This window comes from Ursus americanus, chromosome 18 (assembly GCF_024610735.1).
Source record: "Ursus americanus isolate L20-20 chromosome 18, mUrsAme1.1.p, whole genome shotgun sequence".
NCBI classification, from domain to species: domain Eukaryota; kingdom Metazoa; phylum Chordata; class Mammalia; order Carnivora; family Ursidae; genus Ursus; species Ursus americanus.
The window spans coordinates 6898389-6924246 of record NC_142144.1 but is presented as its reverse complement, the minus strand read 5'-3'; the positions used below and the strand labels follow the sequence as shown (position 1 = coordinate 6924246).

At 51.1% G+C, this 25858-nt stretch overlaps 1 protein-coding gene across 1 annotated transcript in view; it reads left to right on the top strand.

Moving 5' to 3' along the window:
• The window catches only part of NUP188 (nucleoporin 188), a 47135-nt gene extending 21891 nt beyond the window's left edge, over positions 1-25244 (top strand). The window contains exons 11-44 of the mRNA XM_045770967.1: positions 422-622; positions 1546-1635; positions 4244-4309; positions 5279-5398; positions 5878-6004; positions 7060-7212; positions 7391-7517; positions 7729-7816; positions 7907-7983; positions 8560-8674; positions 9679-9799; positions 9926-9992; positions 10939-11067; positions 11392-11531; positions 12382-12488; positions 14261-14467; positions 14586-14755; positions 15468-15537; positions 15935-16002; positions 16432-16627; positions 18536-18613; positions 18908-18993; positions 19232-19377; positions 19861-20042; positions 21183-21383; positions 21574-21666; positions 22080-22238; positions 22448-22585; positions 23316-23390; positions 23473-23706; positions 23802-23933; positions 24198-24271; positions 24405-24534; positions 24675-25244. Of these exons, the coding sequence (XP_045626923.1) occupies positions 422-622; positions 1546-1635; positions 4244-4309; positions 5279-5398; positions 5878-6004; positions 7060-7212; positions 7391-7517; positions 7729-7816; positions 7907-7983; positions 8560-8674; positions 9679-9799; positions 9926-9992; positions 10939-11067; positions 11392-11531; positions 12382-12488; positions 14261-14467; positions 14586-14755; positions 15468-15537; positions 15935-16002; positions 16432-16627; positions 18536-18613; positions 18908-18993; positions 19232-19377; positions 19861-20042; positions 21183-21383; positions 21574-21666; positions 22080-22238; positions 22448-22585; positions 23316-23390; positions 23473-23706; positions 23802-23933; positions 24198-24271; positions 24405-24534; positions 24675-24851 (4344 nt within the window). The 3' untranslated portion in view covers positions 24852-25244. The remainder of the gene's footprint in view (positions 1-421; positions 623-1545; positions 1636-4243; positions 4310-5278; positions 5399-5877; positions 6005-7059; positions 7213-7390; positions 7518-7728; positions 7817-7906; positions 7984-8559; positions 8675-9678; positions 9800-9925; positions 9993-10938; positions 11068-11391; positions 11532-12381; positions 12489-14260; positions 14468-14585; positions 14756-15467; positions 15538-15934; positions 16003-16431; positions 16628-18535; positions 18614-18907; positions 18994-19231; positions 19378-19860; positions 20043-21182; positions 21384-21573; positions 21667-22079; positions 22239-22447; positions 22586-23315; positions 23391-23472; positions 23707-23801; positions 23934-24197; positions 24272-24404; positions 24535-24674) is intronic.
• Positions 25245-25858: the final 614 nt, after the last annotated feature.

The window sequence follows — 25858 nt, the reverse complement described above, 5'->3', positions numbered from 1 at the left end:
GGCACCAGGACAGAGGAGGCCCAAGGACAGAACCTTGGGGCTTGTCTTTGTTTATGGACCTTGTGCAAGAACAGCAAAGGGGAAGCACATTGAGATGGGTTGATGCTTAGATAGAAAGTGGGGAAAGATCAGAAAAAGTTCAAGAAGGGTCAGGAAATTTTCTAAAGAAAATTCCATTTGAACATGTATTTTATAATGTTACATTAAGACTACTTACAATTAGAAGAAAAAAATTGTGGGGAAAGGGAAGAGTAATGGAGGGGTTTATTAGGTGGGGTTTGGGGAAGGGTAGAATATCAGAGTGGGACAGGAGGCCACTGTGGGCAAATAGAAGACATACTAAATGTGACGAAGGGTCCCGTGGAGGGCTCTGACCCTTTTTTTCAGTGACACAGGTTTTGTGTTTTGTTTTTTTCATCAGGATATGGACCGTTTGATGTTGACCTTCGGGGACATTCCACATCACGCCCCAGTGCTTTTGGCCTGGGCTCTCCTCCGTCACACCCTGCATCCAGAAGAGACAAGCAGTGTTGTCCGAAAGATAGGTGGCACAGCCATCCAGCTGAACGTATTTCAGTACCTGACCCGACTGCTCCGCTCACTGGCCAGCGGGGGAAATGATGTGAGGCTCAGGCTGTTGGTGTTTGAGCATGAGAATGCCAGAGAGCAGGGCAGAAGCTCGTTAATGCATCACGAGAGTAGTAGTAAGAATTGTAATAGTGACGTGGATAATGATGACAGTGTTGTTTCCAACTTTGTAGAGCATTTAGTATGATTAGACACTGTTACCAGCACTTTCTGCACATTCTCTTATTTCATCCTTACAATGCTTCTTGCACTAGGAATTTAAATCCTATTTTACATATTAGGAGATTGAGACTCGGGAGATATAATTTGCCCACAAATTACTGGCGAAACAGTAACCGCCAGTTAGTGGTAGGTATGGCTTGAACCAATGGTGTCTAACTCTTTGCCAGTAGAGCATACTGTGCCAGTAGAGTAATCTGGAAGATAGCTTTGACCACATTGACTGGAGAAATCTCTTTTGGGAGCTTACTCATTCAACCATAGCAGGATGAATTAGCCATTCTCTTGAGTCTTGTGTTGGGGCTTAATTTCAGAGGCACTGTTTAGTGAGCTTGTTTTGACATGCGAGCAGGAAACCTCAGCCTGCAGGCCCCACCGGCTGGCACTGGGTGATTTATCTTGGTGACTGTTCAAGCAGCTGCATCATTCCTATCAGCATGTAGAGACCCTTTATCCTTTCTCTAGACTGGGTGTGGTTTTCTTCCCCACGAAAACTGATCATTTTGAAAATGGTTCCCTTTTGATTTTATTCTTGGCAGTGTTAACAGTAGTTATGGTTCCTGCTTTCTCATTTCTCCCCTTGTCTTCCTGATCTTGGTTCTAAATTAGGAAAATTACAAAGCCTTGGATTCCCTTCCCATTTGTTTACAGAGACTATATTAATGTGTAGGATTATGCTGAATCTAGGGGAAGAGTTTGGTTATTCAGAATTAGTCACTGACTTGTTTGTCCTTACAGTGCACCACCAGCACCGCATGCATGTGTGTCTACGGACTCCTTTCTTTCGTTCTGACCTCGCTGGAGCTGCACACACTGGGCAATCAGCAGGTCAGTATCTGGCTTTTGTGAGGCTGTCTACAGTGCCTGGCTTTGCAGTCGTATCCCTAAGATATTCCTTTGGAGCTGGTATCACGCACACCCACATACCTCAGGTGTTAATTTGTTTATTGCTGTTTCTTTTCATTTATTATATTATACAAACAATACATATTAATGACAGAAAAATCAGAAAGTGCTAATAAAAAGAAAAAAATGTAATCACACTACACAGGACAACCTCTGTTAATATTTTGTTGTATTCCCTTCCAAACATTTTCTGCATATGTGTGTGTGTGTGTGTGTGTGTGTGTTAAAAATACAATAATTCTTCTCTAAAAGCAGAATCACAATGTATATACTGCTTTGTAATCTCATTTTGGGATAGAGCATCTGTCCCAAACATCTGTGGGTGCTAATAAACATTCTTCTGCAATATTTTTAAAACATGAAACATTTCAAACTTACATCAAAGAAGACAAAATTATGTGGCAAACTCTTAAACGGTCCTTTCACCAGCTTCCAGATTATCACCTGACAGCAGATCTTAGTGCTCTTTCCCTCCTTGATTATTTTGAAGCAAATCCCTGACATCATTTAGTTTCGTCTATGAATATTTGATGAGCCAGAATAGGAGCTAGTAAAACTTTACAACCATCAGCACATCTAAACAAATCGTATCTTCAAATAACAAGTCAGGGTTTAAATTTCTAATTATCTTATAAATGTCGTACATTTGTCACAAGTTTGTTTGTTTTGATCAGGATCTGAATAAGTAAGGTCCATGCGTTATCAGTTGGTAACTCTGTCAAGCATTAGTCTGCACCCGTGCTTTGCACTGTGGTGGACACAAGCCGCATCATTGTCCAGATGATGGTCGCCTGGATCCATTAGTTCCTTGGGAGTTACAAAATGGCACTGTTCTTTTTCCTCTTTTGTTTATTGGTTAGAACGTTGCTATAGAAGTTTGTTTCACAGTATATACAAATACCAGATCATTATGTCGTATACCTAAAATTAATGTAACATATGTCAGTAATACCTCAAAAAAATTTGCTCTCATTGGCTATTAGCTGTCCGATACTCTGGTATCGAATACTATACATGCTTATTTTCCTATATTTACTAGTTTTCCCTACCATCCTGCAAAGGTGGTTAGTGAGGTTTTTAAATTTTTACATGTCATTGCGAACTCCTGGGTATAAACGTGTTTGCTGTGTTTCGATCCACTGCAGTTACTGTTCTTATGCTCATATCACCCACCTCTGGGCAGTAAGAATTCTTTCTAATGAGCTCCTGAATGGGTCTGACACAGTGCTTCTGTACTTTGATAGCTCAATTGCTTCCTGGTACAACACACTGTTGTAGGATTATCTTACAAGATTCTTGCCTCAGACCTGGAATATGCTATTTCTCCAAGGAACCCTGGTTCCTTGCAGTGGAAAGTGCTATTTGAGGAGTTCTTTATAACTAAGTCATTGTATTCATTTTTAATGACTTGTTTTGGAAATTGAGGAAATTGGTGAAGTTGCTAAAAATGAAAATTTCTTTTTTTTTTTAAAGAGGGGTTTTATTTTTATTTATTTTTTTTAAGATTTTATTTATTTATTTGACAGAGAGAGACAGCCAGCGAGAGAGGGAACACAATTAGGGAAGTGGGAGAGGAAGAAGCAGGCTCTTAGTGGAGGAGCCTGATGTGGGGCTCGATCCCAGAGCACCGGGATCACGCCCTGAGCTGAAGGCAGACGCTTAACGACTGCGCCACCCAGGCGCCCCCCCCCCTTTTTTTTAAGATTTTTAAAATTTATTTATTTGACAGAGATAGAGACAGCCAGCGAGAGAGGGAACACAGGCAGGGGGAGTGGGAGAGGAAGAAGCAGGCTCCCAACGGAGGAGCCTGATGTGGGGCTTGATCCCATAACGCCGGGATCACGCCCTGAGCCGAAGGCAAACGCTTAATGACTGCGCCACCCAGGCGCCCCTAAAAATGAAAATTTCTTACCATTATAAAAGAAATTGGTATTAACTGGAAAGCTCAATTTCCTAAGCTCTAGGGGCACAGAGTAAGCTTTGCATCCTTTGCCAAAATTCTGGTCACATTTGGACCTCATCGTGTACCTAGAGGGTCAGTATTAACATATCCAGACTGCAGGAGTCCTAGTACTTGGGTTGTTTAAAAAAAATCATTCCCAGTGTGTGCTAAGCACTGTGCTAGGGGTGAGGATGAAGAAGCTTAAAAAGGCATTATTCTTGCCCTCTAGGAGAACAGTTTAGCTGAGCCTAGTAATACCTCACATTTACATGTCGTCTTAAACTTTACAGTCCACTTCTCCGTACATTATCTCATTTGGTCCTTGCAACGGTACTGTGAAGCGATAATATGGTCACCATTTTATAGATAAAGATTTTGAAGTTCAGAGAGGTTAACTTGCCTAACACCATATAACAGATACAACGTACACCCTAGACAGGGTATAATCTTCCTTTTGAACCCAGGGTTTTTTCTGACATAGTATGTGAAAGTATCGTTGGTGTTTTTATTTGAATAGAATACAGTAAAAAAAGAAAAGGCTGCTTCAACTAGGGAAAATAAGCTATTTTCTTCCCCCTCCCCCAACAGGATGTAATTGACACAGCCTGTGAAGTCCTGGCGGACCCTTCTCTTCCAGAACTATTCTGGGGAACAGTAAGTGTGTCAGAGGGAATTATGCTTGTAGTGAAAGAATTTTTCAAGCACTTACTTTGTGATAGGTCTGATATTAAGCATTTATGTCTTTTCACATTTAATCTTTACAAAAATCTGTGAAGTAGATAGAATTATTTACATCACCATTTTGCATATGAGGAAAGGGGACGCTCAGAGATGTGAAGTGACTTGCCCAGGATCATACAGCTAGACGAACAGCCAGGATCAGGAAGCAGTTCTGGCTGACTTGAGTGTGTAGCCTGTGTTATTAACCAGCGTGTTCGCTGTCCTACACCAAGTCTCTGTTCACACTGACAGTCTCAGATACCAGTATCACTGTAACTCTGGAACATGCTACTGGGGGATTGTAACTCTGAGTTGTCAGAGTATTGTAACTGGTTAGATAAGAATTTGGCTTTGGAGAGAACAGTTTCTCACTAGTACTCAGGCTTAGCTTTGACAGCAGCCTGAAGCCCCAGGGTCCAGCTGATGAATAAATCCATTCTCCTTTGTACTGTGGCCTGACTGATAGACATGTATGTCTTAGCCTCTTCCTGAGTTGCTCTCCAGCCTCGACTCACACTGTTCTTGGGAGAAGCTGGTATGAAACAATATTTAGATTGAGGATCTGTTGCTCGTGTGTGGCGGCTCAATGCTGGCATGTTATTTGGTGCTTTTCACTTTATTGGAAACGTGTCACGAGGAGGTGAATGCCGTTGTCTTCCTATAGGGAGGATGGCCAGAGAAAGGTCACTTGAGGCAGTGATGTTCTCTTTTCAGGTCCTGACTAAATCTGCTGTTGATAGCCATTTTCAGTGGAAATATGGAACTCTTAAATTGTTAGGGAGGAGTGATGTCTGCCTAAAGGAAAGGATTGGTTTTAGGTTTTCTTATGATTGCTGGGCAGTTCAGAGATGTGTTAATTCATGGATAATGCGAAGGTCAGTGACTTTTCTCCTTTCACCATAGGAGCCAACCTCTGGGCTTGGCATCATTCTGGACAGTGTCTGTGGAATGTTCCCCCATCTCCTATCCCCACTCCTGCAGTTGCTACGAGCCCTCGTATCAGGGAAGTCCACCGCCAAAAAGGTAGGTGGTTTGGTTAGATGCCTGAATTCAGAGTGTGGGAGATATTTTTGGGGGTGCCACTGCCACAGCAAGAATTAGTCTGAAGTTGAATGAACACTGCCAGAGATAGTGCCTCAATTCTATAAAATCATGTACCTGTTATAGATGCTGGGGGAGTAGGACAAAATATAAAGTCCCTTACTATCACATTGGCAGAGAATAAGAGACACAAGGAGGGAGTAACTAATAAAGCCACACAGTCAATGTCATTTGAGTAGTGAAGACCCACTGTTCAGGAGAGCCAGCTGTGTGCAGGGAGGGGTCCTCGAGCTCAGCGTTAGAGGATGGTGAGGGCTGGCAAGGAGTGCGGAGGAAGGTTTGTGAGAAGTTGGAGAGTCCCCGTATACCCAGTCTGGCTAAAGAGCAGGGACGAGGACGTGGGACCCCTTGCATGTCCTCCAGGTAAGCATGTGGCTGGATTTTTTTCTGCGTGTTGGCAGGTGTATAGTTTCTTGGATAAGATGTCTTTCTACAATGAACTTTATAAGCACAAGCCCCATGATGTGATCTCCCATGAAGATGGAACTCTATGGCGGAGGCAAACGTCCAAACTCCTTTATCCTCTTGGTAAGACGGAGAGACCGGGTCCAGTAGCCCTTTTCCTCAGCCTCTGTTTAGACGTCATCTTGACTGCTTTAACTTTTTCATGCACGCTGCCTTTAAAGCAGTTCCTTCTCTCCACTATGCTTATTGATAACTTAGTGCATTTCTCCCTTATTCGCATCATTAGATTGTTTTATTTAAAAAATAATTCACAGTCATTGCAACAAGAGAAATGGCACCAATCTGCACTTTACAGAGTTCGCCTGTGGAGACTTGTCTGTTGGGGAGTCCGTGTTAAGAGCTGGTGTGTGTCCTTTTACATGCTGTGTATGCTCTCCTAGATTCATCCTGCAAGTTGCTTTTCTTTTTTTTTTTTTTTTTTTAAAGATTTTATTTAGTATTATTTATTTGACAGATAGAGACAGCCAGCGAGAGAGGGAACACAAGCAGGGGGAGTGGGAGAGGAAGAAGCAGGCTCATAGCAGAGGAGCCTGATGTGGGGCTCGATCCCATAACGCCGGGATCACGCCCTGAGCCGAAGGCAGACGCTTAACCGCCGTGCCACCCAGGCGCCCCTGCAAGTTGCTTTTCTTGTATACGGATCTGACCCATTCTTTTTAGTAACTACAGAATTATTCTGGATGTTCCAGAATCTTATATGTTTTTCCTTCTAAAGGACATATAGGCTGTGTCACTTTTTTCACCACTACAAACAATGCTGCCTTGGGTACATGTGCCCCTATACACTGGTGCTTTTATTTTTAGTGCGTGGAGTCCCCAAAGTGGGGCTGTTGGGTAAAAGGGCATATACAAAAACAATTTTAAATAAGGGTCCACCAACAGATGAAAGTGATAAGCAAAATGTGGTACATGTATACAGTGGGATGTTGTTCAGCCTTGAGAAGAAAGGGAATTCCGACACATGCTATAACCTGGGTGAAAGCAGTGTATCAGTGTTAGCCACTAGGAAGAGAGCGTGTACATCTCTGTGTGACTAAATATTGGTGTCTGGTGGAGGAGTCACTTTTTCCTATTGTATTCTCAGATGTTAGACTCATTTCCTTTCCTCTCTCCCTTAGGGGGTCAGACCAACCTTCGCATACCTCAGGGCACCGTGGGCCAAGTGGTGCTGGACGACAGGGCTTACCTGGTGCGCTGGGAGTACTCCTACAGCAGCTGGACCCTCTTCACCTGCGAGATCGAAATGCTGCTGCATGTCGTGTCCACTGCAGGTGAGGTCCGCTGGGGGGGCGTGACTGCAGGGAAGAAAAACGGCCATGCTTAGATTTGGAGGACGGAGAATCTCAAGATAAAATTGAAAACCATTCAGACTGGGATAAGTGTAGTTTATCTGGGTCTCAGAGACTGTTCCGTGATCTTAAAGGAATTGTTGGCTTTCTTTCCGCACAGATGTAATCCAGCACTGCCAGCGGGTCAGACCCATCATTGATCTGGTCCATAAGGTCATCAGCACGGATCTGTCTATAGCGGACTGTCTCTTGCCCATCACGTCCCGCATCTACATGCTGCTGCAGCGGTGAGCATCTGGTCGCACACCCGCTGGCTTCACGTCCATGCTCGTTCCTCTGTGGGAAACCCTGGTGTAAGACTGTCCCCAGCTGAGGGCCTTCCTGTGTTTCTGTCCCTGCTAAGAGGAGGGACTTGTACAGAGAGGACTGGAGAATATTTGTGGCGGGACAAATGGTAGTGTTCACTTTACCGAGTAGAGTGCACTGTTCTCCCACCAGGCTCACGGCAGTGGTCTCCCCGCCGGTGGACGTCATTGCTCCTTGTGTCAATTGCTTAACCGTTCTGGCTGCCCGGAACCCGGCAAAGGTGAGAGATAGCCAAAAAAGGGTGCACAGAAAGGGTTAGGGTTAGGATTACGGGACACGTGGACATTGGGCTCTTCTTTTCCCTTCTCAGGTCTGGACTGATCTTCGTCACACAGGCTTTTTACCATTCGTGGCCCACCAGGTCTCCAACATGAGTCAGATGATTAGGTGAGCCAGGTCTTCTTAGGTTGGCTAGGGCGTATTCCCTGGGAGCACCATACACATTTCAGGTCCAGGGCAGCTTCCTTCCTTTTAAAGAAGCTTCCCCACGGATGTATTTCTCATCCAGCGGCAACCACCCGAGGTGCGTGGGAGTTAACTCTCCAGGCTGGAGAACCCAGAAGTATCTAGATCCAGAGACTTGGTTTCTCTTTCTTAGGCCGTAGTCACTCTGTACCTTTCTTTGTTTCGTGGCTACTTGGGCTCACCTGCTGGACAGTTATTAATGCACAGGCTCCATTTTCCTACCTGAGCATTGTCTCTTTGCCCTCTCTTACTTGTAAGACGAAAGGATGTTTTTCAGGTGTTTATTTGGTTTCTTTAAACCTCTTGAGGTTGTACATCAATAAAACACGTTCTTTATGTTCAGCGTGGGTAGAGAATTGCCTAGATTTGATGAATTCTTCTGCAGAGAATTCCTGTTGGGGCCCAAGCCATCTGGGTAGTAACAAAAATGCTCTGTGATTAGTTTCTGGAAACCCTGAGATTGCCCCACCCTGATTCCCCTGCCTCTGTTCTCTCCAGTGCGGAGGGGATGAATGCCGGAGGGTACGGAAGCCTCTTGATGAACAGCGAGCAGCCCCAGGGCGAGTATGGGGTCACTGTGGCCTTTCTGCGTCTGATCACCACTCTTGTCAAGGTGAGAGCTGGTCAGATGGAATCACCTGAAATAGTTTCTGTCCTGTCGTCCTCATGTCTGCAGGCGCAACAGTTGTCCTGAGGTTACGGCGTTAACGGTTTCTGTGTGTTGAGTATTGACTCTGTGTCAGATTCTGTAATGGGTACTTTATATGTCGCCCAGAATAATACATACATTTTATATCATGACTCAGTATATGCATTTGTGTGTGTGGACCCCTGAAGCAGCGTTTCACAATTCAGCACTACTCTGACAATGCAAAGGGCACTCAGATAGTTTCTAATAAGGTGATTTCACAATCCACTAATGGATCATAGTTCAGTTTGAGAAATAGATTTTGGAGTCCGACAGAATTAGGTTTACATTTCAGGTTGACCTGCCTACTGCATCAGCCTTGGGCGAGTAAAGAATTTCTTAGAACCTCTGTAAAGTAGGAGTCATTAAATGGTCTCTCCTCCACGGAGTTGTGGAGAGGGCCACACACGAAAAGCACTTGGCCCGCTTCCTGCCTGCAAGGATCAATGAACAGGTGCTTACAAAGTAGAAGCAGTCCTGTGTGGAGATAGGGATGAAGAGCAGAAGTAAAGAATCCCCGCTTAGAGGTGAGGAAGCTGATGGTAACGTAGCATTAGACACAGAATTGCGAGGATTAGAGCTCCTTTCTGGGATTCCAGGGGCAGAGCAGAGGTCAGGGGTGTGGCTGGCACGTGACCGTGAAACCAGCCTTCCCCGTCCCACGTCCTTCATGTTTACGGTACCTCTCCCCTCCGCAGTTTTAACTTTCCTCTGTACCCTTCACGTAGCTGCCTTTTGGGACATTGTGACATTGTCTCGTTAGTCTCTTTCTCTATTTCCGAGAAACCTACAGCTTGGGCCCCGTTGAACCCTAATGTTTGCCAGGGTTTGTCAAGATATCCTGTGGACCTTTAGGTTTCGAGTTAAATCTCTGGTAGCTAAAACACTTCCTTTAATGGCATAAGTCCTCACAGCATGGTTTCTTGTAGGGGCAGCTTGGCAGTACCCAGAGCCAAGGGCTGGTGCCCTGTGTCATGTTTGTGCTGAAGGAGATGCTTCCCGGCTATCACAAGTGGCGTTACAACTCCCACGGTGTGAGAGAACAGATTGGTAAGGAAGGCATGCGCAGGGACAACCTGAGCAGCTCCTGGCTCCCTAGAGGTCTTGTCCCCCGTTTCTTGGGATGAGGGTCATCACACAAGGCCACATCATTCCTGTGTCTTTTCTGGAGTCCAGGTTGCCTGATCCTGGAGCTGATTCACGCCATCCTGAACCTGTGCCATGAGGCAGACCTACACGGCAGGTATGTGGGGGGGGGCTGCTCGAGCCGGGTATGCCCGGATGCCACCACTCCCCACGGGAGGACAGGGGCTTCTGCTGTGCGGGGCCACCTCGTCCTTCCAGAGAACTCAGCTTGCTTGAGCCCAGAGCTCAGTACTCTTGAGGTTCCGATTTGCTTGCCACTGGACTGTGTCCTTTCTCCCTGTGGGTCGAGAAGAGAAATGAAGTGGAAACTAGCTTGTCCCTAGTGAGATTGTGTGTGTGCCAGAGCACGGGCGCGCGTGCGCGCACGCACACACACACACACACACACATATAAATAATTTCTTATGATCTTTACAAAAGTCACCCATGTTCGTTGGGAAGTAGTGCCCTTCCTACACCTGCTTCTTGGAGATGACTATGACGTTAGTGTGTTTTCTGCTAGATGTTTTCCTCTGCTTATACTGTCTGCTCTGGAATTTCATTTCCATGCCACTTCATACAGATCTATCTTGATTTAATGGTTCCGTGCAGTCCATTGTATGGATTAATAATTATTCATTTCAGTAAATATATCCATTAATTGATAAGACATTAAGATAGCTTCTCAGGGTGGTTTCCAAGATCAAGTCTATTTTTTTTTTTTTTTTTTTTTAGGATTTTTATTCATTCATTTGAGAGAGAGAAGCGCGCGGGGGAGGGGGAGGGAGAGGGAGAAGCAGACTCCTTGCAGAGCAGGGAGCCCTACGTGGGGCTCGATCCCCAGACCCCGAGATCATGACCTGAGCTGAAGGCAAACGTTTAACTGAGCCACCCAGGCGCCCCTAAGATCAAGTCTGTTTAAGGAAAGTGATCAGAGCATCTTCATCTGTCAGAGAGTTGCTTTATTTCAGTGATGTCCAGTTGGTTCGGTTTGGACAGGGCCCTTCCCCTCCAGTAATAAACTTGGTGGCTCCCTGGTGACTTGGAACATGTCTGTCTTGCAGCCACAGCCCCAGCCTGCAGTCTCTCTGCATTTGCAGCCTGGCCTACACAGAAGCAGGGCAGACAGTCATCAATATCATGGGCGTTGGCGTGGACACCATCGACATGGTGATGGCCGCTCAGCCCCGCAGGTAGGGCTCCCTCCGCCCTTCCCCATTTGTCTTTATGTGCCTGCGTGTTCTAAGAATTCCAGTGTAAGTTACTGTGCGGTAGCTTTTTAAAGACAGTCCTGTTACCCGTAGGACGTAGCCTTTATATACCCTCATAGCTGCTGTGTGGACTGGCACGTAGCAAAGGGAGTTGATTGCTCCTCCTCTCTCCTAGTTTGGACTGGGGCCTCTCACAGAAGCTGTTGAACTCTGGGATTATTGTTGGAATCTAATTCATGAGAGCACATATGTTGTGAATGAAGTCATGTTGTCTGAATCAACTTTGGTTTCCGTTTGGCACCCTAGTGATGGGGCAGAGGGCCAGGGGCAGGGCCAGCTGCTGATCAAGACAGTGAAACTGGCGTTCTCCGTCACCAACAATGTTATCCGGCTGAAACCGCCTTCCAATGTTGTGTCCCCCCTGGAGCAGGCGCTCACCCAGCACGGTACGTACCGCTCCTCCGAGCGGCAGGGCTCTGCCCTCAAGGACATCCTTCGGTCTGTGTCGTTAGAGGCCGGCAGTGTTTTCTGACTAATTCCTGGAGGGGATTTGGGAATGATCACCAGCTCCCATCCTGGACTTAGAAATGAGGGCTGGAACGTCCTTCACGTCTGCCTCCTGTTGATGACGGAATAACAGTTAAGAGCCCATGTTCAGTCAGACTGCCTTCCTTCAGATTTTGGCTCTAATCGGCCGTGTTACCTTGGGCTCGTTATTAAGCAACTCTGCCTCGGGTTTCTCGTCTGTAAAATGAGGATAATAGTAGGACCTACCTTATAGGATTACGCTGGAGGTAAGATTACTGTTTGTAAATCATGGAGAGAAGTTCATAGTACGTGTTAAATACCGACTGCTGTACTCTTTGGCCGTGCACTGTTCATTTAATCCCTTTGGGGCCCTGTTACCTCACTTTTAAGTAGGTGGTTGGGTCACGTCTACGACCTATTCTACTTGGATCATTTTGGGATTTTGATAATTTTTGCATTTCAGTGCAGCTCTTCAGGATGATGTCTTTCTCTAACCTGTTAAGAGACTACCTGTTTTTTTCAAAATGTCTCTCTTTCTGCTCTTAATGAATTGGATTGGGCTGTTTACCTCCAAATCCTGCGTGTCCCCTTGGCTACTGAAAAAAAAAAAAAAAAAGAATGGTATGGCCACCTGGATTTGCTCTGGCCCTCCCAAGTACTTCAGGGCCGTAAACTCCCTCACGTGTGTGAGCCTTTGTGACTAACAGCCTCTCTTAGAGCTTGACGTAGGCACACTTGATGGCTAACCTGTTTCCTGTGCTTCTGCAGGCGCCCATGGGAACAACCTCATTGCTGTTCTTGCCAAATACATCTACCACAAACACGATCCTGCTTTGCCGCGTCTTGCCATCCAGCTGCTGAAACGTCTGGCCACGGTATGTTCCCACTTACCAGCCAAGCCCCAGAAAGCTGACTTCGTGCTTCAGGCCACGCCTGCCTTCTTTCAAGAGAAACAGCTAACTTGGACTTCTCTGACTTTTAAAGATTTTGTTTATTTATTTGTGAGAGCAAGCATGCCCGTTTGTGCATGAGCCAGGATGTAGGGGGGACAGAGGGAGAGGGAGAATCCCAAGGAGGCTCCGTGCCCAGCATGGAGCCTGATGCGGGGCTCGATCCCATGACCCTGAGATCACGACCTGAGCTGAAATCAAGAGTCAGACACTTAACCAACTGAGCCACGCAGGCACCCCAAGACTTCTCTGACGTTTAAAGTGACGTAGTCATACACACAACACACAAATTGTGTTTTCATGCACACCACACATAAATGGTGTTTTATGAGGGTTTGTTTCCTGATTATGAAAGACATGCGTATTTATTTTAAAATATTGAAACGTTGCAGATAAATGTGACGTAGAAAATTAAGGTCCGCTATGATCTCTTCATTCCACGAATCCCTAGGAGCAGATTGGTATGCATTGCTCCTGATTTTTTTTTTCCTTAAGAGACTGAGAGAGAGAGAGAGAGACGGGGCAGAGAGAGAATCTTTTTTTTTTTTTTTTAAGATTTTATTTATTTATTTGACAGAGATAGAGACAGCCAGCGAGAGAGGGAACACAAGCAGGGGGAGTGGGAGAGGAAGAAGCAGGCTCATAGCAGAGGAGCCCGATGTGGGGCTCGATCCCATAACGCCGGGATCACGCCCTGAGCCGAAGGCAGACGCCCAACCGCTGTGCCACCCAGGCGCCCCCAGAGAGAGAATCTTAAGCAGATTTCATGCCCAGTGCGGGCTCCAGTGTGGGGCTCGATTTTACAACCCTGATATTGTGACCTGAGCTGAAACCAAGAGTCAGTCGCTCAACAGACTGAGCCTCCCAGGCAGATTTCTTTTTATCTGTGCTTAGGTATTAAAGGATGTTTGGTGTGTTCTTTTGTTCTTTACAAAAGTAGAATCGCCCCATACGTACTGTTTTATGACTAGCTTTTCTCACGGAACACCAGATCTTGTAGTCTTTCCACGTGGGCACATTTGGGCTACTTTATTGTCTTTGATGCTTACATGGTATGCCCCAGAATGGATGCATCCTGATTGATTTGGGCTATTTTTTTATCTTTCACTATTACAGGCAGTGCTGCGGGACTGTTGTCCACAGAGTTCCATAAACTTCTGTTTTCAGTTCCTAAAGATTAGGTATTAGTGAACATCTTAAATTTTTTAGACATTTCTAAATTGTCCTCTAAAAAGGATTGTTACAGTTTATGCTTTTTTTCTTTTCTAAACATAATCGTGGGGCTTGAACCCACGGCTCCGAGATCAGGAGTCGCACGCTCCACGTGCTGAGCCGGCCCGGCGGCCCGACGCTTTGAACTCCTAACACCAAATCTCGTATCCCTGCCACAGTGGCCCCATCACTTTCTTCATCTTTGCCAATCTAATAGGCAAATCAGTATCGTCTCATTTTTTACCTTGCATTTCTTGAACCACGAGAGAGGTTGTGCATGTTTTTATGTTGGTCGCTATTTCTTCTGTGAATTGTTGGGCACTTCGTGCTGTAGTTTGACACATTGTCCCTTCTAACCTGGAGCTATCCATCTGGATGTTTCCCTTTCCGCGCGTTTTCTGTGAGTTCTCCAGTACCCTTCTGCAGGAGCTTGTCGAGGTTTTTCTAAAAGTAGGCTCTACGTCTGTGTGTCTGGTCTCCACCAGGTGGCCCCGATGTCGGTGTACGCCTGCCTGGGCAACGATGCGGCTGCCATTCGAGATGCCTTCCTGACCCGACTGCAGAGCAAGATTGAGGACATGCGCATCAAAGTCATGATTCTGGAGTTCCTCACGGTTGCGGTGGAGACTCAGCCAGGCCTCATTGAACTGTTTCTGAATCTGGAGGTGAAGGATGGCAGTGATGGCTCCAAGGTGAGCCCGCGCCTGGGACGAAGCTGGGAGGCGGCTCCCTGGGAGGTGCGTGCGGGCCCCACGGGTGTGCTTGCCGGCGGCGGCTGAGGGACTGAACTCTCGCTCGGCCCTCTCGCAGGAATTCAGCCTTGGGGCTTGGAGCTGCCTCCACGCGGTGCTGGAGCTGATCGATTCGCAGCAGCAGGACCGCTACTGGTGTCCACCCCTGCTGCATCGGGCGGCCATTGCCTTTCTGCACGCCCTGTGGCAGGACCGGCGGGACAGTGCCATGCTGGTCCTTAGAACCAAGTGAGTCTGACTCTGGGAGGGATTTCCTTCCAAGGCTTGTGTCTGCAAAATGGGAGTAATAGTAGTTTCTACTTTCGAGGTTTGTTGTGACAGCTCACTCAGCAGCCGCATAAGAAGCGCTTAGTGCCTGGTTCATTGTGCGGGAGCGTGACTCTTAGTCGTTCTCTGCTGCCGCCGCCAGCAAGTGTCATCTTTACCCGAAGGCAGAGACGTGTTTATTTTAGGGTGCCCTCCTTTTCCTGCCTTGTGTGTTCTTCCCTTTCGCCAACCCCTTCAAAACCATTGTTCTCGAGAAATAGTAGCTTCAGATGAGAGTGACTTGCTCAAGCCCTTGAACTGAATGAAACTCCTCCTCTTCTCCAGGACCCAGTTTGCACAAAGGGAAGGGACATTCAAAAGGCTGACCACGGGAGTCTGCGTCCTTATTCCCTCCCCACTGTCTTTGTGGGGCTGTGGGAAATGCACGGCGGCACAAATCATGAGAATTTTTTTGGTCAACTCTAAACATACATACAATTGTGTTTCTTAACAAGAAAACATGGTTTTACCTGTGGAACCCGTTACATTTATGTAGGAGCAGGTGACCCATGAGACACATGTTAGGACTGAGATGGGTACAGTATAGACAAGTAACCAGCTGAGGCGGGTGGGCAGAACTTCAGGAAGTCCTGCATGAGAGAAAGTATGATTTCCAAATGTATTTTCCTTGCAGACCCAAGTTTTGGGAGAATTTAACCAGTCCACTGTTTGGAACCCTTTCTCCTCCCTCAGAAACCTCTGAGGTAAGCCGGGGTGAAGGGTGGGACGGGCGGAGAGTCTCTGGGAGGACAGGCTGGGAGGTGAGACTGAGGTGTAGGAAATGATACGTCCCCTCATTAAGCAACAAGAGTGTTTTCTTCACTGGAAACTTCTTTCTCAGAGGTGTGCTTGCTTCCTCTCCTTTTGATATCTTGCTTGGGAAGGAAAGCGGCATGGCCTGCTCTGCGTTGACGGCTCTGTGGTCTTCTCCACTCACTTGGAGACCCTGTGGACCCCACATTGCAGATGCCCACCTGCATCTGCAGAGATTGGGCTTCCTTGTTTTCTAAGTATCAGGTCCCTGCTCTGTTCCGTCATGGGGGACACCAGGGAAGAGGTTCTCCTCCTGATTGGTGTCTGCTCTGCTCTCCCCCTTCATAGCCCAGCATCCTGGAAACCTGTGCCCTCATCATGAAGATAATTTGCTTGGAGATATACTATGTAGTTAAGTGAGTCCTTTCCCCTTTTGAGATTTTAATTTAAGGTTTGGGTGAGGGGTGCGTGGTGGCCTGCCACTGGGTGCGTGGCTCTTTGAGCCAAGGCAGAGGAGAGAGCTGGTTTGGAGCCATTTATGGAGGGCCACTGAGTTATGTCCCTGGCCAGTCCATTGATGGCATTTATGATTGTCAGAGAGAGTTATTGTGAAGCAAACTCCATGTGCCTGGGATTTCATGGAGGAGGAATCCTGGAAAAGGCCTCAACCTAACCCATTATGTTGAGCAAGAAGTATGAGCCCCACACAGTGGAGGTGACCGGAGCCGTCTGCCTTTAAGCCCAAGTGAGGTCGCTTTCTCTGCCTCGACAAGGGTCTGTGCCCATTACATTTCCGTCTGCTTTCAAAACCTAACTGTAGGCTTTGTTTTTTCTTGACACCCTAGGGGCTCATTAGATCAGTCATTAAAAGATACGCTTAAGAAATTTTCCAGCGAGAAACGCTTTGCCTACTGGTCAGGATACGTCAAGTCATTGGCCGTGCACACAGCCGACACGGAGGGCAGCAGCTGCACCTGCCTCGTGGAGTATCAGATGCTGGTGTCCGCCTGGAGGATGCTGCTCATCATTGCCACCAGTCACGTAAGAGCCTCGTGGAGTGGTTTTCACTGGGTGCCCTAGCAGCCGGCTGCCGGGATGCCTTACGGATACAGCCCCTTGGGATGAAGGATGAACCAGGGATATTCCCTGAGAGTTCAGATGTGACAGTTCTGTGCCGATAGACGGGGGGCTTCTGTGGGCTGCTCAGGGTGTTGGATCCAACAAGGGACCCTGAAGAAAAATGCAGAGAAGTGACTTAAAATCTCTTGCGACATTCATAAAAGCCTCCTGGAGCTGGCCTTCCGGCCCTGGATGGGTCTCAGGGGCCCCCTTTCTTCATCTGCTTCTCTTGCACGTGTCGCATCACCTGCTCGGGTGTGTGCCCTGTGCACTCTGGGTAAATATTTGCGGACTGGCCAGCAGGCAGCTGGGACAGCTGCAGCAGCACCCTCTCGAGAGAGCAGTGTGTTTTTATTGCTTCTAGAAACTGCATTTCCTGGTCTTAGAAAAAGAACAGAGGCATTGTCTATGTACTGTGTCTACTGAGAGTTGGTTTTTAGAGAGAGAGAGTTAGCATTTGAGAAGAGTCTGCGTTTTTTTCTTTGTGTGTCTGTGTGTGTGTGTGTGGTTTACCCCATCGTGTTGTGTAGTGGGGACTTAGTGTTGAACTGTTCTTCCCTGGGGAATCCAGATTGATATCTTGACTTCATGAATAACTTGGGCTTGACGGATGTCCCTTGTTCCAAACATGCTCTTGTATCTTCCATGGGTGACTTGTTCCCTGTGCCAGGCTGCCCATGACCTTGGGACGTTGCTGTGTCACTATGGTTGCAGCCCCGGAGACTGCAGACACTGCAGAGGGCAAGGTGGTCTTTGGGGAACGCTCAGTTCCTGCGCGGGTAGCCTCTGTGTCACCTGCCTTTAGGCCCTAGCTGGGAGGCAGCAGCTTTTTTTTTTTTAATATAAGCATAACGGACATTTAATGTTCTGTTAGTTTCAAGTGGACATCAGAATGATTCAGTATTTTTATACACTGCGAAAGGATTCCCACGATGAGTCCAGTGACCGTCCATTACCACCCAAAGTCGTGACAGTCTTCCTAATTGTGTCCCCGGGCGGTACGAGATGTACAACAGGTCTTGAATTGTAGTTCTGGAAATCCTGCCATCCTTTTTCTTTTTAGGAGAACTAGCTGATTCAGTCTAGGATATTGACCGTTTGCTTACTCATTTAACAGAAACTAGTGGAATGGTCACCACGTGTCAGGCGCCCGAGGATGCAGCAGTGAATAAGGCAGATAAGGTCTTTGATTTTGTGGAGAGTGGCTCACGAGGGAAGCAAATTGTAAACAAATTCCCAAAGAAATCTAGGTTGAGGTTGTGATAATTCACTGTGAAGGGTGCTAGGGTAGTGAGCTCTTCAGTAGGACAGGAGCCGTGAGAGAGGCCCTCTCCGAGGAGGTGATGTCCACACTGAGACCTGAATGTACCAAGGCGTTTTCCATGGTGCATTTCTGAGAACCCATGGAAAAGAGTAGTCTCGGCAAATGGTATCACATGTGCTGGGTCCAGAGTGGAAAAGGGTTGGTGTGCTGTGTTCACGCGGGAAGGAGGAGGCCAGGAGGCCGGAATGGCACGAGCACAAGTGGTAGTGATCCCGGAGTCCGTTGGACCAGATCCCGGGGCGGTCTCTTGGCCTCGTTTGTATTTCCAGAGCGCTGGGAAGGAAGCGTTTGAAGGGTCTGAGCAGAAGAGGGACGTTGTCAGGAGGAGGAGTGAACCTGATCCGATTTTGACCACATCTCAAGGTGGACAAAGAAACCACAGGGAGACAATTAATTAGGAAGACTGACTTACCAGTGACTAATTGCCTGACAGAGGCCCCTACAGTTCGTGGCTTCTGAAGTCTTGAAAGTTTTCCCCGATGCCATTTTTTCCCGTTCCCTGGTAGGCGGAGGTGATGCACCTGACGGACTCTGCGGTGCGCCGCCAGCTCTTCCTTGATGTGCTTGAGGGGACCAAAGCCTTAGTAAGTGTGTCTGGGGGAGTCCACGTTCCTTCTAGGGACAGGGTCTCCAGAGCCCTGGAGCAGCTCACGAGTGTGTAGCGGCCCAGCGGGCGGGTCATGGGGCTCCGGCGGCCTGGAAGGCCTGAGGCCGCGGTGCCACTCCGAGGGCTCTCGCCTCCGTCCCAGCCCTGTGAGCTCACTGCTGGGAAGGACAGGCATGAGGCTAAAAGGGGTCCTGTGGGCGGAGCTCAGATCTTCCAGCCCCGTGGGCTCACGGGAAACCCGACTTCTGACCAGTCTGCTATCTCGCCCCAGCTACTGGTCCCGGCCTCCGTGAGCTGCCTCCGCCTGGGCTCCATGCTCTGCACGCTGCTGCTCATCCTTCTCCGGCAGTGGAAGAGGTGAGGCTGGGCCAGGGGAGGGGCCTCCCTCTCCAGTCGCCTCCCCCTTCACTTGCCCGAAGGGGAGAAAATGGGTGTGAAACAGGCTAGCTTTGCATCGCAGGGAACGGGACTGACCTAGCAAACAGAGGGGGTAAGGCAGGCTTGCCCGGTGGGCCTCCTGAGATGAAGCGGGGGCATTTGGTGGTCTTTATGTGGGGTGTGTGCTCCCTCCCTCTCTGCCCCTTATTGTTTCTAGAGAGTTAGGATCTGTGGATGAAATCCTTGGGCCCTTGACGGAGATTCTAGAAGGAGTGCTGCAGGCAGACCAGCAGCTCATGGAGAAGACCAAGGCCAAGGTGTTCTCGGCATTCATCACAGTGCTGCAGATGAAGGAGATGAGAGGTGAGGGGCAGAGGGGAGTGGGGACAGCCGTCTCCCCGTCCCACTGACAGCCGGCCTGGAGGGGCTTCATCTGGTTTTGAGCCAGATATTTCTCTGTGGTCTGTGCTGACAGTCTTGAACAAGTGTCAAGAAAACTCTTTTTCGGGGCACCTGGGTGGCTCAGTTGGTTGTGTCTGCCTTTGGCTCAGGTCATGACCCCAGGGTCCTTGGATCAAGCCCGCATCGGGCTCCCTGCCCAGCCAGGAGTCTGCTTCTCCCTCTCCCTCTGCTGCTCCCCCTGCTTGTGTTCTCTCTTTTGAAATAAATAAATAAAATCTTTAAAAACAAAACTCTTTTCCTCTCCCATCTGTCCCCCCAGCCTGGGCAGATCCCCTCCTCTCAGCACCGTACATTCTCTCCGCCCTCCTGGGGAGGGAACGTCGGTGTGCCCTGAGAACTGACATGGTGAGCATGACCGTGTCCCTCCCTGCCTGTGCTCTGCAGTGAGTGACATCCCCCAGTACTCGCAGCTGGTGCTGAACGTCTGTGAGACCCTCCAAGAAGAGGTGATCGCGCTCTTCGACCAGACCCGCCATAGTCTGGCATCGGGTGGTGCCACAGAGGACAAGGACAGCATGGAGACTGATGACTGCTCGAGGCCGCGGCACAAGGACCAGCGTGACGGGGTGAGGGAGCGCCCTGGGGAGTAGTGTGTCCTGCCCCCGCACATCCAGCAAGTGCGGTGCCAGGCCCCAGGGGTGATTAGTGAAGGAGACATGTAGTCACTGCACTTAGAGTTCGCAGCCTGGCGGAGGACATTAACAGAGCAGAGATGACACGGAGACCTGTCAGGATTCCATCATGGCAAGTCCCGCAGGGGAGAAATACCAGGAGAACCTACAGCTTGGGGTCTCACTTAACCTAGGGACTCAGCAAGAAGCCACCCTTTCAGCTGTGACGTAAAGCATTGGTAGAGCCAGGCAGGCACAGGGAGCAGGGACGATCTGGGGGCGAGAACAGGGCTGGTGAGCCGTGGTCCCCTGGAGCCCAGAGGAGAGGCTGGGGTGAGCGAAGCTGTGTGAGGCTGGGGTGCGGGGGGGCGGGATGACCAGCGGGCCTAGCAGCATCTTTGATCTGGCTTCTAAGCGAGAGAGGAAAGGACTCAAGGAGTTAAGCAGGGGAGAGAAATGATCGGATTCGGACTCTGGGAAGATCCCCCCGGCCGCACTATAGAGGAGCGTTTTTTAAACTGGGTCATGACCTGCTACAGTGGGCCTCAAACTGAGCTCATTTGGTTACCACCAGCATTTTCCTAATGAAGCAGGATAAAGCGTACAAGAAAGTTCAGTGTGCTTTGCAGGTTGGAAGGGTAGGAAAATACATCCGCGTGTGTATTTTGAACACACACAAAGTATTTACTACTGTGCAGTCATGGTCAAAAATAAGCTGGAGAAGCTGCTGGCATGAAGAATCCATTGGAGCGGGGCCAGGAGGGTGAAGAAGGACCGTCTGGGAGGCGGGGGCAGTAGTGCTGCAAGGGGGGCGGAGGTGGGTGCCGTGAGCAGGTGTGACTCGGGAAGTTTGGTAACAGGAGAGAGAGGAGTCGAGAACCATCGCTAGGGGGTGGTTCGTTAGCAAGGATGGAGTGTCTGTGCCCTGTGAGGGGTCGCGGGAGCCCTCAAGTTGTTCGAGTCAAGCTCACTTAGACGTGTGTGACCCATGTGAGGGTGGGGATGGCCTGGCGCAGGGCTGCCTGTCGTCGTCCTCCCCTCCCCCCTGCACTGCTTTCTTCACTCTCGCCCATCTGTGCCCCTGGGCCCCGGCAGGTGTGTGTCCTGGGCCTGCACCTGGCCAAGGAGCTGTGTGAGGTGGATGAGGACGGCGACTTGTGGCTCCAGGTGACCCGCAGGCTCCCCGTCCTGCCCACCCTGTCCACCACTCTGGAGGTGAGCCTGCGCATGAAGCAGAACCTGCACTTCACCGAGGCGGCGCTGCACCTGCTCCTCGCTCTGGCCCGCACCCAGCAGGTAGGAGGCGAGCCCAGGCCGCAGGGGGCCTGCTTGCGCTGCGCGGGTGCGGCGCCGCCTGCGATGGTCCCGGGGGCTCTGGTCTGCCCTAGCGCGCCAGCTGCCCCTGGGCAGGGGGGCTGCAGGGGCCAGGTCCCGGGAGTGGTGGGGCTGGGTAAGGCCCATCGCGTTCCTGCTCTTTCCCTCCCAGGGAGCCACGGCCGTAGCTGGAGCTGGCATCACCCAGAGCATTTGTCTGCCTCTCCTGAGCGTGTACCAGCTGAGCTCCAATGGGACGGTGCAGGTGAGGGCCGTGACCCGCGGGGGCCTGGGCTGGCACCGGACTGCAGGGGCAGTGGAAAAGCCTCCCTGTCTTTGGTCTTTTACTCGCCCAGGAAATGAGCGGCTTGTCTGATGCACTGACGGTGTGGACTCGTCCCTGCCCCCACCCTGATTCCTAGCACGAGAAGCCCACATAGCTAGTTAGTGTCTAGAACCCAGGATTCTTATATCTCTGCTGAGTGCTCTTTCCTTGTAACCACTGGCCTGGGGCCCCTGGGGCCCTGCTGGTCACGTGGCAGTGGCCGTGGCCATTCTGGGTTTTCTCCTCCAAGCAGTCCGGCTGCCCTAGCTGCTGTGTCGCAAGGAGGCCCTGATGTGCCTGTCAGCTGGAGTCACTGGTGTGTGTCCCCGTCTTGTCTGCTGTTTGTGTCTTAGACACCTAGCACCTCTCGGAAGTCCGTGGATGCCCCCTCTTGGCCGGGGGTCTATCGCCTCTCCATGTGTTTGATGGAGCGGCTCCTGAAAACGCTGCGCTACAACTTCCTGACCGAGGCCCTGGACTTCGTGGGTGTTCACCAGGAGCGGACCTTACAGGTGCGGGGCTGCCGGCATCGTCTGGAGGGGCTTGGGGTAATACGGGGGTCTGGGCCATTCAGGACCATTCAGAAACTTCTTAGCCGAGATGCGGGTTGTGCCAGCACCGCTGCGTTTGTGGGCTCAGGACCTGTCCTCCCAGCAGAAGGGCAGGAGCAGGTGGGTCAGGTCCCTGATTCAGCCCGTCCTCCCCATCTGTCCCCTCCCAGTGCCTCAGTGCGGTGAGGACAGTGCAGAGCCTGGCCTGCCTGGAGGAGGCCGACCACACGGTGGGCTTCATTCTGCAGCTCTCCAACTTCATGAAGGAGTGGCACTTCCACCTGCCTCAGCTGATGCGGGACGTGCAGGTGGGGCCTCGGACCTGGTTCCTGGGGTGAGGGTCTGGGGAAGTGCTTGGGTGCGGGGGCAGCGGGCACTCTGGGGCACCTCTGGGGAACTGCAGGCCCATTCCTGGGACGTGGGCATTTCGTTCAGCGAATACACGCTTTGGTTTCTTCGTGTTGCTTTCTCTGAAGCTGAAGTTTTTTTCCAGAGTAAAGGGCAGCCCTGCAGCTTAAGATCTTGGCTCAGTTGGAGACGATAGGCCAACGGAGCAGGGGGTAGGGAAGGTAGGGAAAGAACGGGTCCTGGAGTCAGACAGGCACCTGTCATTTGTCTGACCTTGGTCAGGTCACTTCACGGTCTCTGAGCCTTTTTCTTCTGTAAGATGGGAAAATGATCCCCATCTTCTTTCTTTTTAAAAAAAAAAAGTTTAAGCAATCTCTGTACCCAGCGTGGGGCTCGAACTCACGACCCTGAGATCTAGAGCCACGTGCTCTACCAACTGAGGCAGCCGGGCGCCCCTCCCCATCTCAGTTCTTCAGTTAGGACCCATCGTATGTGCTAGGCCTTGAGCTGGGGCCCAGGGACACCTCCCAGGCCCCTCTTGCCCCAGGTCGTAGGCAGGCGTCCTTAGTGGCTGTAAGATCCGCAGCCCGAGAACGTGGGAGGTGAGCCCCGCAGGCGCTCAGAGATGGAGGAAGCGCAGCACTGGGCTGCTGCTGAGTGCCCCCCGCCTCGGCCCCATGTCCGCTGCAGGTGAGCCTGGGTTACCTGTGCCAGGCCTGCGCCTCCCTCCTGCACAGCCGCAAGATGCTGCAGCACTGCTTACAGGTGAGCCCCCCACCCCCACCCCTGCCGGCTGCGGCCTCGCCCCGGCGTCTCGTGGTTCCACCTCTGTTTCTGTCTCCCTCAGAGCAAAAATGGGGACGGGCTCCCCTCAGCTGTTGCCCCCCGAGTTCAGCGGCTCCCCACTGCTGCCCCGGCTCCCCCCTCCTGCCCTTCCACCAAGCAGCCCAGCGCTGACGCGGAGGCCTCGGAGCAGCGGGCCTTACGCACAGTCCAGTACGGGCTCCTCAGGATCCTCAGCAGGACCCTGGCGGCCCTGCGCCACTTCACCCCCGACGTCTGCCAGATCCTCCTGGACCAGGTACCGGCCGCGCCGGCCCTCCCGCACCCGGCTCTGCGCCAGGAGCTGTCCGGGCTCCTGGCGGGGCTCCGCATGGCTCCCATCTTGCCTTGCAGTCCTTGGACCTCGCTGAATACAACTTCCTGTTTGCCCTGAGCTTTACCACGCCCACCTTTGACTCTGAAGTGGCCCCCTCCTTCGGGACCCTTCTGGCCACAGTGAACGTGGCCCTCAACATGCTTGGAGAGGTAAGTTGGGGGCCGTCAGACTCCGGCCCTTCCAGCCTTCCAGGCTTCCTCCCGGTCTCCCACTGCCTGACTGTGGCCTCAAGCCCGTTATGAGCCCTCCCGAGCCTGTTCCTCTTCCCGAACGAACGTGACAGCCTGCCTGGGCCCAAGTGAGGTAGCAGACCGCTGGTTAGCGCAGGACCTGCCGGGAGGAGGCGCACAGTGAGTCACACCTGTTACTGTTACCTTTTTTTTTTTTTTTTAACCCCGTTTCTCTTCCTCCAGCTGGACAAGAAAAAGGAGCCCCTCACCCAGGCTGTGGGGCTCAGCACACAAGCGGAAGGGACCAGGACGCTGAAGTAAGAAAAGCCCTCCTGGGCTTCAAGCTGGGGTCAGGGCCGCTGTGGGTCAGCCATCCCGTTGGCTCGGCGCCGTTCCTGCTGCCGGCCCGCTTGGCCCCCTGCGACAGAGCCTGCCCTGCCCTCTCCCCAGGTCCCTCCTGATGTTCACCATGGAGAACTGCTTCTACCTGCTCATCTCCCAGGCCGTGCGCTACCTTAGGGACCCGGCTGTGCACCCCCGGGACAAGCAGCGGATGAAGCAGGAGCTCAGCTCGGAGTTGGTACAGACGGATAGTGGGCTCAGACTAGAGGGGGGTGGCTGATGGGGACAAGCCCGTGGGGTCCCACCCAGACCCCCACCTCCCAGGGCCAGCCGAGGGCCCAGGGCTCCGGGCCTCATCTAGTACCTTTTCTCTCATAGAGCACGCTGCTCTCCAGCCTCTCCCGCTACTTCCGCCGGGGGGCCCCCAGCTCCCCTGCTGCCGGCGTCCTCCCCTCGCCTCAGGGCAAGTCCACCTCTCTCTCCAAGGCCAGCCCGGAGAGCCAGGAGCCTCTGATCCAGCTAGTGCAGGCCTTCGTGCGGCACGTGCAAAGATAGGACGGCGGCCCGCCCCCTCCACCAGCCTGCGTGGCGCCCCGGGCAGCAGGGGTGCTGCCGGCCGGCCCGCGTGGGACTGAGAGCAGCACTGTCTCCCGCCCCCCAGCAGCCCCGACTCCAGCTGCCCACCCACTGGCGTTATTTTTATAATAGATCAAGAGGTCCACAGCCAGGTGGGAGCCACGAGTCTGCTGCACTCGCGCCCTCAAGTTCAGACGTCCCAGGGGTGTGGTCGTTCCCTCAAGCGTTCCCCATTGCACCTGCCCCGGCCCCGTGGAGGCCAGGAGAGGCTGTGTGCACGGGTCTGAAGATCTGTTTTCCATGCTCTGTTCTTGCAGTTTTTGGTAATACTGTGGTCTATTTATACAAATATTAAAATACTGTTTATAGACAGACGTGCGATGTGTCTTCAGGGCCTGCGGATAAGCATCGCGCGCTCGGAGCCGAGCAGGTCTTCATGGGCCGGGCGCCCAGGAATGCAGTGCAGGTTCAGGGAAAGCCGGGTATCTACGGACGGTTGACCCGCGAACATCCCTCCGTTAACGTCTGAGGAAGTGGGGGAGCTGGGTGGACACTTGAATTTTCCCTTCCCTGGCTCGCCTGGCTCTCGTCCCCTCACCCCTGCCACACTCCATTTACCAGCTGGCCGAGCTTATCACGGGGTGTAGCCTTTCCTGAAGTTCCACTCCTATTAATAGCTCCCTGCCCCTGCCTCCCTCCCTGTCCCTCCCTCAGAGGCCTGGGGGTGGGGCCTCCCACCGTCTCAGGACCTCATCACAAGAGAGCTGGGCCTGGCTAGGGGCCTTCCCCTGAAACCTGAAGTTTCTAGAACCAGACTGACCTGGGCTAGGGTCCCCGCGCGGCCACTTGCCAGTTACGGAAGCTTGAGGAGGTGACCTTCTTTCTGCTCTCTTCCCTCGTCTGCGAGGATGACATGAGACTCGAAGCGGCCACCGGTTACCCGCCGAAACCCCCGCGCACGTTATAGTCCACCACGCTCAGCCCAC